The sequence below is a fragment of the Hyla sarda genome, chromosome 7 (assembly GCF_029499605.1).
Source record: "Hyla sarda isolate aHylSar1 chromosome 7, aHylSar1.hap1, whole genome shotgun sequence".
Classification (NCBI taxonomy): domain Eukaryota; kingdom Metazoa; phylum Chordata; class Amphibia; order Anura; family Hylidae; genus Hyla; species Hyla sarda.
The window spans coordinates 166221198-166233498 of NC_079195.1; the positions used below are offsets into that span (position 1 = coordinate 166221198).

Sequence of the window (12301 nt, forward strand, 5' to 3'; positions counted from 1 at the left end):
AAAGGAATCTTATATCCATCCCTGGTGGTCTAGTGGGGGGAATCAGACTATTTTGGTTGAAATTATTTCATCTACCAGGACAAGTGGATTTTCTTGAGGGACAAGTAGATTGTGTTCCGCTTTAGTCCCTTGGACAAGTAGTTTTTTTTTTTATTTCCACACCCCTGCCCAATGTAATGTATTATTATTTAATATATCATTGTACATTTTTGTTTTATGGGCCAAGTGCATAACCTTACATTTATCCACATTAAACTTCATTTGCCATACCTGTGCCAAGCCTTCAGCTTCATTAGATCCCTCTGCATTTCTATGTTATCCTCCTCGGTGGAAATTCTACTCTGTAATCCCTCTACATTAATAAAGATATTGAAAAGAAGTGGACCCAGTACTGACCTCTGTGGTACCCAACCAGAGTAAATTCCATTGATACCCACCTTCTGCTTCCTGTCACTGAGCCAGTTGATAATCTATTTACATATATTCTCCCCTAGTCCCAGCATCCTCATTTTATGTACTAACCTTTTGTGTGACAATATCATTATATGCCTTGTAAAAAAGTCCAGATATACCATATCCAAATGTTTACCTGGTCCAATCTAAAACTGACCTCCTCATAGAAGTTGAGGAGATTAGTCCAACGTCATTTTGCGGGAAGGGGTTAAAGGATTAAAAATTATACAATATTCCGATAAAATTTATCTTTTATTAAGATATACTGCTGAAATCTCAAAATCTTCAAAAATCAAACAATGTGTACTGCAGTCACATTATTGTTTTTGAAGATTTTAAGATTTTAGTAGTATATCTTAATAAAAGTTACATTTTATCATAATAATCCTACCTCAGTTTTTTCTGAATATTGTCTCATATTAGGTAGGAGTTTTGTATAAGCTTGTACAGGTAACTGCAGATAAGCTTCTGATTTTTTGTTTTAAAAATTAAAGGTGCAGCTGAGCCAAAAAATAAAACTTGCTCAGGTGCTTCTTTAACCCCTTAACGACCACAGACGTAAATTTACGTCCGTGGCCGGCTCCCGCGCATTATAACGCGCGGTCATGCGGTGAACGCGTGTCATATCGGGTCGGTCCAGGCATGTAATTGAAGCCAGGACCCGGGGGCTAATAGCGATCACGGTGCCTCGCGCTATTAACCCTTTAGACGTGGCGTTCAAAGTGGAATGCCGCGTCAAAAACTAAAGTAAAACCTCCCCGGCTGCTCAGTGGGGCTGATCGGGACCACTGCAGTGAAAATGCGGTGTCCCGATCAGCTAGGACGCGAGCTGAGGGTCACTTCCTCCGGCGCGTCCAATCGGCGATTGATTGCTCCAAGCCATAATCAGTAGTTTTGGCATAATGTATTGCTCTGCTCACCAACACCACAAGATTCTTTGGATTAGGGGGGAAACATTTTCCAGAGACTTTCCCATAAACAAAGAAATGGGATAGTCATGTGTCAGAAGAAGAGGCCGGATGATGCACATGTGCGCGAAATAGCCGGTTATCGCCTCTGAGTGCACACAGAGTTACCTCTGCTCTGATCCCTTGGATGTCTCCACATAGGAACGATTGAAGTTGAAACCGGCGGTGAGTGCGGATATACCCTTTTTTCCTTTATCTATCTTTTCTGCTTATCCTAGCACCACCGCCCAGCTAGTTCCCAGTCTATTGGCTCAGCTGAGTCTGTTACCTCGCTGGACAGCTGTATCGCCAGACTCCTGTTCACATGTTTGGTGCAGTCCTTATTTTGTCTACCCATACGTATGTAAAGAAATGGGATAGTTCTACACCATTTTATAACATTAATCCTATATCAAACTGTCTACTAGAAACTGACCTCTGCTCTTGTAAACCGAGGACTACTTCCAATACGCTCAATTATTGCTGGAACAACCTAATGTTCAAAAAAATAATTTCAAGTTACAAGTATACATCAAATGTATTACAATATAAACTGAGTGAAGGATGGATGGTTCATAGGCGATTTTTTACATGCCTTAAGTAACCAAAACATATAGTGCAGTACTTACTATGAGCTTTATCCAACCCGTGTACCTTATTTCCAGTGACTGGTTGTAGCAGTCAAGTGGATCTATGAGATGACTTCACTGCCGGAGGGTAAACAAAACCGGCAAGGACCTACAGAGCATCAGCATTGGAGCAGCAGGTGATTTATAAGGCGAGTAATATTTATTTTTTATTCTATCACACTTTCTGCTGCTAAAATAATATATGACACGCTTAGATAACCCCTTTAAAACCCTTAGTAAGTACTGCAGTATGTGATTTCTCAATACAACTAGAAGAGTACTTATAAGAAGGATTCTAGATCTTAACTTTACTGGTGAAACAATAGCCATATAGTGAAAGCTTATCTTCAAAGTGCTCTGTTACATGTTACGAGTTAAAAAGATGGTCATGGAGGTGTTAAAATAAACTTAGAGTGTCTACATACACCTTTTAACAGAAATAAAAAATTGATTATTTGCCAAACATTGCAGTTATAAAATAGATTGTTAAAGTGGTTGTCCAGCCACCTCTAGTCTAGTCTGTCTAGTGACCGTAGATGGTCAGGAAGCCCAAAGAAGACGAGATGCCTGATTTACGCAATTTGTGTAATTCCCACTGACATTAGCAGGAGTTGTGTAAATGGTGAAGCACCAGGAGGTACGCTGTGTACGTAACCCCATCACATCTTAAAGGGGTACTCCGGTGAAAAACTTTTTTTTTTTTTAAATCAACTGGTGCCAGAAAGTTAAACAGATTTGTAAAATTACTTCTATAAAAAATCTTAATCCTTCCTATACTTATTAGCTGCTGAATACTACAGTGGATATTCTTTTCCGTTTTAAACACAGTGCTCTCTGCTGACATCTCTGTCCATTTTTAGGAACTGTCCAGGGTAAAAGGAAATCCCCATAGCAAACATATGCTGTTCTGGACAGTTCATAAAATGGATAGAGATGTCAGCAGAGAGCACTGTGCTCGTGATGTCAGCAGACAGTTCTGTGTTTCAAAAATAAAATAATTTCCGCTGTAGTATTCAGCAGCTAATAAGTACAGGAAGGATTAAGATTTTTTTAATAGAAGTAATTTACAAATCTGTTTAACTTTCTGGCACCAGTTGATTAAAAAAAAAAAAAAAAAAAAGGTTTTCACCGGAGTACCCCTTTAACGACAATGGACGTAAATGTACGTCATGGTGACATGGTACTTAGCGCACCATGACGTACATTTACGCACCGACATGATCGTGAGCACCGGAGCGGTGCTCGCGTCATGTCCGGCAGGTCCCGGTCAATACAGATCACGGCATCTGCCGCGGGGATCCAATCATCCAGCACGCCGGCCGGAGGTCCCCTCACCTGGCTCCGGCCGTCTCCCGGGGTCTTCTGCTCTGGTCTGCGATCGAGCAGAGCAGAAGATGACCGATAATACTGAGCAGTGCTGTGTCCTATACATAGCACTGCACAGTATTGCAATGAATAGAATTTTTATGTCCCTATGGGGACATAAAAAGTGTAAAAAAAAAAAAAATAAAATTAAAAAAAAAATATTTAAAATAAAAAAGTAAAAGAAATTTGAAAAATCCCCTCCCCCAATAAAAAAGTAAAATGTCCGTTTTTCCCATTTTACCCCCCAAAAAGCGTAAAAAAATTATTCATACACATATTTGGTATCGCCGCGTGTGTAAAAGTCTGAACTATTAAAATATATAGTTAATTATCCCGTACGGTGAACGGCGTAAACGTAAATTTTTTTTAAAAAAGTCCAAAATTGCTGCTTTTTTGTCACATTTTATTCCAAAAAAATTTATAAAAAATTTATAAAAAGTAAAACCTAATCAAAAGAGGTACTGATAAAAACTACAGATCATGGTGCAAAAAATGAGCCCTCATATACGGAAAAATTAGAAAGTTATAGGTGGTCAAAATAGGGCAATTTCAAACATACTAATTTTGTTAAAATGGTTTGAGATTTTTTTTAAGCAGTACAATTATAGAAAAGCATATAATGATGGGTATCATTTTAATCGTATTGACCCACAGAATAATGAAAACATGTCATTTTTACCGGAAAGTGTACAGCATGAAAACAAAACCTTCCAAAATGTGGATTTTCTTTTCAATTTTCCAACATAAATAATATTTGTTTGGTTGCGCCGTACATTTTATGGTAAAATAAGTGATGTAATTACAAAGTAAAATTGGTGACGCAAAAAACAAGCCCTCATATGGATCTGTGGATGGAAATATAAGAGAGTTATGATTTTTAGAAGGCGAGGAGGAAAAAACGAAAATGCAAAAATAAAATTGGTCTGGTCCTTAAGGCCAAAATGGGCCTGGTCCTTAAGGGGTTAATTCTTTTTGGCTTCCCGACCCCCTACAGTTACCACAAACAGACTGCAGTCGACCTGGATGCCATCTTTTAGGTGCATGGGCAAACTTATTTAAGAAATAAGTGGAATCATGCTTAATAAAACTTACACATAGTTTATATCATGTATTGTATAATGTTGTGTTTTCGTGAATGTATCTACAATGTTGACTAAAAACTCGACAAATACAACTTGGTAATTTTAGCCATCAAATTTGTCTTAAAGGGGAAATACAAACAAAAATTATCTTATACATGTCAGTCAATATATGTCAGATATCTCATATGGATAGGGGAATACCCCTTTAAAGTGTTACTATTTGCTTTAAGAGTATGAAAACTCTTACCCAGTGAGCCAAAAATTAAAAGCAGCAACTTTACCCTGTCCAGACAATAGAGATAGAAATGCACTTCCTACCTCCTTGATGTTCTCGTCCCTGAAGCAATCGGTGTAAATGACCTTTTGAACTCCCTGTTTCTCTAGCTGGGAAACAATCCTCTAGGAAAGAACAAGTACATGCTAAGAATGGAATATTACAGTCCTTGAAAGGGAGGGGTTCATAAAAACGAAATAAAATTTGACAACCATTATCATGTACTAAAAATATGATATCTTCAAAGCTTTTAATTTAGCAGATCATCATGATCACAAGGAAAGGCTATACGCGGGTCTTACACAGTAACGAAGAAATTAACCCCTCTTGTTTTCTGATTAAACATAGACAGTGTAACATCTCAGAGATGGCTGCTATTTATTTCCTTTTATATAAGGAAAACTACACTGCTCAAATAAAGGGAACACTTAAACACCACAATGTAACTCCAAGTCAATCACACTTCTGTGAAATCACACTGTCCATTCAGGAAGCACTGATTGACAATCAATTTCACATGCTGTTGTGCAAATGGAACAGACAACAAGTAGAAATTATAGGCAATTAGCAAGACACCCCCAATAAAGGAGAGTTTCTGCAGGTGATTACCACAGACCACTTTTCAGTTCCATGCTTCCTGGCTAATGTTTTGTTCACTTTTGAATGCTGGCAGTGCTTTCACTCTAGAGGTAGCATGAGATGGAGTCTACAACCCACACAAGTGGCTCAGGTAGTGCAGCTCATCCAGGATGGCACATCAATGCGAGCTGTGGCAAGGTTTGCTGTGTCTGCCAGTGTAGTGTCCAGAGCATGGAGGCGCTACCAGGAGGCAGGCCAGTACATCAGGAGATGTGGAGGAAGCCGTAGGAGGGCAACAACCCAGCAGCAGGGTCGCTACCCTTGCCTTTGTGCAAGGAGGAGCAGGTCCACTCAAATGGTCAGAAACAGACTCCATGAGGTCCCGACATCCACAGGTGGGGGTTGTGCTTACAGCCCAAAACCATGCAGGACGTTTGGCATCTGCCAGAGAACACCAAGATTGGCAACTTCGCCACTGGCGCCCTGTGCTCTTCACAGATGAAAGCAGGTTCACACTGAGCACGTGACAGACGTGACAGTCTGGAGAAGCCGTGGAGAATGTTCTGCTGCCTGCAACATCCTCCAGCATGACGGGTTTGGCAGTGGGTCAGTAATGCTGTGGGGTGGCATTTCTTTGGGGTGCCGCACAGCCCTCCATGTGCTTGCCAGAGGTAACCTGACTGCCATTAGGTACTGAGAGGAGATCCTCAGACCCCTTGTGAGACCATATGCTGGTGCGGTTGGCCCTGGGTTCCTCCTAATGCAAGACAATGCTAGACCTCATGTGGCTGGAGTGTGTCAGCAGTTCCTGCAAGAGGAAGACATTGATGCTATAGACTGGCCCGCCTGTTCCCAAGACCTGAATCCAATTGAGCACATCTGGGATATCAGGTCTCACTCCATCCAACACCACATTGCACCACAGACTGTAAAGGAGTTGGCAGATGCTTTAGTCCAGGTCTGGGAGGACATCCCTCAGGAGACCATCTGCCACCTCATTAGGAGCATGCCCAGGCATTGTAGGGAGGTCATACGGGCACGTGGAGGCCACACTCACTACTGAGCCTAATTTTTACTTGTTTTAAGGACATTACATCAAAGTTGGATCAGCCTGTAATGTGGTTTTCCACTGTGATTTTGAGTGTGACTCCATATCCAGACCTCCATGGGTTCATAAATTTGATTTCTATTGATAATTTTTGTGTGATATTGTTGTCAGCACATTCAACTATGTAAAGACGAAAGTATTTCATACGATTAGTTCATTCATTCAGATCTAGGCTGTGTTATCTTAGTTTTCCCTTGCAGTGTACAATCACCCAAGCTGAACAGAACTCACCCAAGACTACACAGATTTTATACATCAAAATTATCAAAAGAAGTGTTTAATTATCATTATATACATATATCTACTGTATCTGTAATAAAACTGAAAATAAAAGACCGTTCTATATAAAAAGTTTTGCATAAGTCATGAAAAATGCAGCAAAAAAATATTTTGGTACCACCCCCATACAAAAAAAATAAATAAAAATGTGTAACCATGCATGCTTCATGCATTTTTCTATATGAAATATTTCGGTATGGAATATTCATTGCTATTTCATACAGAAAATAAATATACACCCTAACACACTCTGCTTGAATGGGTGTCTATAGGTTTTCCAGCTCATAGCTTTTCTTTTTTTGCTAACAGTCTATTTTGTGTCATGCTCTGGCCTTTATTGACACTGTATTATATTGCATTTGACGAATTTGTATTTCATTCTTTCGTTAATACTTGAACTTATTGCCAGGCTTCTGTCTGTGCTTGTGATTGCCGTATGCATTTTCAGTGTCAATAAAACAAAACAAAAGTATTGTTTAGAAGGGGTTTATGTATTTTTTGTCTTCAAAATGTCAACCCAAAATAAGAAAAAAAAATAAAAATACAGATAAAGCAGGTCTTCATATATAAAAGTCAGAAATAGCTGTGAAAAGCTCTAAAACACTTTATACATAGAGGGGACAGTGTACTGTAGATACAAAATGGAGCCATGCTTACCTGGTGTCCAAAGGAACTGCTAGTCTTGGTAGGGGTAAAAAGTGAAAATGTCCTGTTTAGAGGCCTTTATAGGTGTTTTTTGCCATTGTATGTTGATTTTGAGTCCAAGTTACAATGGTCCAGGAAAGACCATTGTAGGTTAAAAATATTGTAACCTTCTGCAATTGTAACTTGAGGGATTACTGTACTTGTGCTTTATGTTCACGCACCTATACTCTACCAATTTAGTGTTAAGGTGGGGGTCAAACGTACCATATTTTACTGCATATTTTCTGCAGCTGATTTTGCTACCCATTGACTTCGATGGCATGTGTGACCCTACCCTTAAACAAAAATAAATAAATAACAAACAAGTCTTTTACCTTCTGATGAGACATGTCTGCTAGGTCGAGCTTGTTGAGTACAAGCAAGTGAGGTTTAATACCGAGGTATTCTTTAAAAAGGGGGTTTCGACCAGATAAAGGGATTTGTTTATAGTTAAGGAAATTTTAGATGCACACTATATAACTGTATATTTCATAAATATCCAAATAAGGCTATACATACACAACAATACCTTAATCTTTCGGCCATAAAACTGAGTGGCCTGTCCCTTTTTTTTTTTTAGCAGTTTACAATAAAAAAATAAAAATAAAATAAAAAAGTTTGAATACAGCCTCATTAGATCTGATCACCTTCTTGGCAAGAGACTGTACTATACTGAAAAACTGATGCAATACTAGTAACATTTGATGTGATATTTATCAGATATGGATGCACCTGTATTTAACTTATTTTCCATTCGGTTTAAGGAGAGTTCATAAGTGGAAGAATTGGGGGCAATATTTCTGTGACTGGAAAACTACTTCATTCATAAGAATAGGAATATTTCAGATAAAAAGTATAGTTGCAGAGATTTTAGTAAAAAACCTGCCATGTGTGAATTTGCTCTTAAAAATAAATAAATAACATTGAATTTTCTTTATGGTCATTTCTTTCCACTTTCCTCAGAAGAAAAAAAATAAAACATACTCTCTGTGGACTTCAATTGGAATTTTCTATCTGCAAAATGTATAAAAGTAATAATGCTGGTTACTCCAGGTAAAAAAGGATATTCGGGCATCATGAACTTCTATGATGCAGTCAACTTTAGATAGTTTAGCTCTCATCTGTTTAAGTCCTGCAGGAGAAAACGTAGATTACTCAATGAATTCTAAGTATTTAGGAAAACACTACTGGACCAATGCATCTAAAATAGTTTTAAAGATTATCTGTCATCAAAAAAAACTTTTTATATTTTGTTAATCAATGTATTAGAAACAACTTTCTAATAACGTGATTAACAAAAATTTATATTTATATGTTTTTTTTTACTTTTAAAAACCTATCACTAGGGGTCTCCCTACATGTCTTGGCTCAGAGAGTTCGGACTCATGCCGGTCTGGCAGAATGAGTCCGAACTCTCAGTGCAGCTGGGACACTGAAGTGCACAGCGCAACTCCCTGCCTGTCAATCAGACAGGTGGGAGCAAGCGCTGTGCACTCTAACACCCCCTGTGGCAGCACTGTGAACAGCAGTCAGGATGGTCGCTTGCTACAATGAACACTGTGCGATTGCTGCCCATGCATCCCCCTTTCCCCCAAGCATTGTGAATGGCAGGCAAGACGGCCACCTGCTACAATAAACGATCGCTGCATCGGCACAACCCCACCCCTCCCCCCTCCCTGTCACTGCTCTCCACTCCCTCTGTTGCCTGCTCTGTCCTCACCTGTTCCCACTGTCAAAGTTTTCTTTCTCTCTCCTCCCACAAAACACACACACAGGGAAGGGCGGAAGTCTTACCCGGCAGGCTTCAGCTGACGTCACACCTGCCGGGTAACAGCCCCTGCAGCTGAAAAAGCTCACAAGCAGTGAGAAAGCTTTACAAGAAGATAAATAAAGAAATACTTCAACTGCAGGGGACACAAATAGAAGAGGGGAACACACAATATTATACATTCTTTACATGGTGACAGGTACTCTTTAACTAGTATAATAGATCCCACTGACTTTAACAGGGTCCATTGAGTTACCAGCACAGTGTCCAGTATTTTTTTTAGCAAATCTGCGCTCCTAGTCTCGCAGGTGTTGTCCAGGCACAGGTTGTTTTTAAAGGGAAACTGACAGCTGGTTCCAGTGGGTTATTGTGCGGGTGAACAAGATTAAAATGAGATATAAACTTACTCTGATCGGTGTCGCCAAGGCGGGAGCTGTCATGCAGAACTTGAAGCACCTCATGAATATTCATGAGGACCCTCACTCATGTACGTACCCTGTGGGTGGACATATATATGTCTCTGTATACAGGTTCCCGTCTCCATTGCGCTAAAGACAGCATTAGCATACTGGCAATGGACCCTAATACTTGTATCCTCTAAATGGCAGCCCACTCCGCTGCATAGACTTGGTCGGATTTGATTGAAAGCTGGAGAGTGAGGCGCTTGCTACTGCACACTTCACCCAGCTGTAACTTGCAATCACAGTGTTTCTCCTAGGAGTGACACCCGATGCAGTCTCAATTTTTTTTTAGATATCTGGACAACATATCAAAGGCTGTTTAAAATAACATTAATACTTTACAGGGGTACTCCACTGGATTTTTTTTTTTTTTTTTAATAAACTGGTGCCAGAAAGTTAAACAGATTTGTAAGTTACTTCTATTTAAAAATCTTAATCCTTCCAGTACTTATCAGCTTCTGTATGATCCACAGGAAGTTCTTTTCTTTTTGAATTTTCTTTCTGTCTGACCATAGTGCTCTCTGCTGATACCTCTGTCCATTTTAGGAGCTGTCCTGAGTAGAAGCAAATCTCCATAGAAAGCCTATCCTGCTCTGGACAGCTCCTATGAGAGAGAGGCTTCAAACGGAACACCGGCTCCACGAGGCGCAGGACAAACTCAGCAGGAACATCAGGTAAAAGGAAATGGTTTAATCCCAAGATGCAACGTGTTTCACTTCAATCACGCAGCTTCATCAGGCATGCCTTTGATGCCTAATGAAGCTGCGTGATTGAAGTGAAACACATTGCATCTTGGGATTAAACCATTTCCTTTTACCTGATGTTCCTGCTGAGTTTGTCCTGTGCCTCGTGGAGCCGGTGTTCCATTTGAAGCCTCTCTCTCCTTGTAACTCTACTAGCCGGTGGGCATACCATTGTTGTGTATGTTGGCACACAACCACCTGGGGTGAGCGGCTTTCACGTCAAGCCTTTTCCATCATACATATTTCTTTTAATGCACCATGGAGCCCTCTCTTACTCTTTTTTTAGACTGGACAGTTCCTGACATGGACAGAGGTGTCATCAGAGAGCACTGTGGTCAGACAGAAAGGAATTTCTAAAAGAAAATAACTTCCTGTGGATCATAACAGCAGCTGATAAGTACTGGAAGGATTAAGATTTTTTTTTAATAGAAGTAATTTACAAATCTGCTTAACTTTCCAGCATCAGTTAATTAAAAAAAATGTCGAGTACCCCTTTTAAGTGTATGAGTTAACTGCTGCTTGCCAGTTCATAGCCGTACATATATCTATTTAGCGTCACCATTTTCAAGGCAGTTACTCGCCAGTTAGGAACAGAAAAGGTTTTTTTTTTTTTCCCCCATGCTAAAATGACAGACAACCCAATGGTCACTATTTTAAGTGATTTTTGTTGGTCACAACTGTAGTGTATCATGAAAAAACAAACAAAAAAAACAAATTCTGATGTGGTTTCTGTTTGTTGGAAACCCTGATGCAGGTGTGAACAGTGCTAGAGATGAGCGAACTTACAGTAAATTCAATTCGTCACTAACTTCTCGGCTCGGCAGTTGATAACTTTTCCTGCATAAATTAGTTCAGCTTTCAGGTGCTCCGGTGGGCTGGAAAAGGTGGATGCATTCCTAGGAGACTCTTTCTGTATCCACCTTTTCCAGCCCACCAGAGCACCTGAAAGCTGAACTAATTTATGCAGGATAAGTCATCAACTGCCGAGCCGAGAAGTTTGTGACGAATCGAATTTACTGCAAGTTCGCTCATCTCTAAACAGTGCCATTGTTTTATACAAACATTAGGCTAGTATACAATGACATCCTGCTCCTGTCTGTGCTGGTTGAAGGAGAACTTGTTGCCATTGTATTTACTGAAGTGAGGTTTCATAATTTAGTTTATTTTTTTTTTATCTGTGCATTTCTATTATGGTTATAGTGCACTGGTTTTTAACCAGTGTGCCTTCAGCTGTTGCAAAACTACAACTCCCAGCATGCCCGGACAGCCTTTGGCTGTCCGAGCATGCTGGGAGTTGTAGTTTTGCAACAGCTGGAGGCATCCTGGTTGGGAAACACTGGTTTAGTCCAATTACGCCCCCTACCTTCCATTTTAGTACAAAGCAACACTTGCACTGTTGTATTGTCTGCATATACCCTCTGTATCCCCCTCTACTCTACACAATAGATTCACTTTGGCTGCCCGTCTCACCCTTGGCCATGTGTCCTGGAAACCAATGTGCGACCTCCCGCTGCCCAAAATCAAAGGGCCGGCGGAGTAGAAACCCGAGCCTCATCTCCACAACGTCAGTACAGGGAGACGAAAGTTAATTAAACACGCACAACGCACAGGCTCCAAAACATTCCCCCTAGAAACAGTAGTCCCCGCCAGTTGGTTCCTATAAACGCGTGGAACCATGCGCATGCGCACTTAGAGAAAGTAACGAAGCGCTTCTAGCCAAGCCACGCCCCCCTATGTTTGTTGCTCTGGGCATGCGCGCGTTGTGCGAGTCCTAGAATCGAGGTTTTCTCGCATCCCGAGTTTTTTTCTCACGTTGCTTCTTTTTTTTTTTTTTATAGGAACATTTTTCAAGGCACGTGATCAGACGTGAGTCTTCAGTCGTTTGTAGAAGTAAAAAGAAAGTCATATTCCCACGTGGCAGATCCATGT

General features: G+C 40.2%; 1 protein-coding gene across 3 annotated transcripts in view; it reads right to left on the reverse strand.

The window, feature by feature from the left end:
• The window catches only part of MTG1 (mitochondrial ribosome associated GTPase 1), a 31053-nt gene extending 18983 nt beyond the window's left edge, over positions 1 to 12070 (reverse strand). The window contains exons 1-6 of one of the 3 annotated variants that reach the window (XM_056531224.1): positions 11843 to 12070; positions 9576 to 9664; positions 8466 to 8532; positions 7736 to 7838; positions 4795 to 4875; positions 1837 to 1893 (exon numbers count right to left, since the gene is read on the reverse strand). In XM_056531224.1, the coding sequence (XP_056387199.1) occupies positions 1837 to 1893; positions 4795 to 4875; positions 7736 to 7838; positions 8466 to 8532; positions 9576 to 9639 (372 nt within the window). In that variant the 5' untranslated portion in view covers positions 9640 to 9664; positions 11843 to 12070. Of the gene's footprint in view, positions 1 to 1836; positions 1894 to 4794; positions 4876 to 7735; positions 7842 to 8465; positions 8533 to 9575; positions 9665 to 11842 lie in introns of all 3 variants that reach the window. The other 2 variants (XM_056531225.1, XM_056531223.1) reach the window with 2 other exon arrangements.
• Positions 12071 to 12301: the final 231 nt, after the last annotated feature.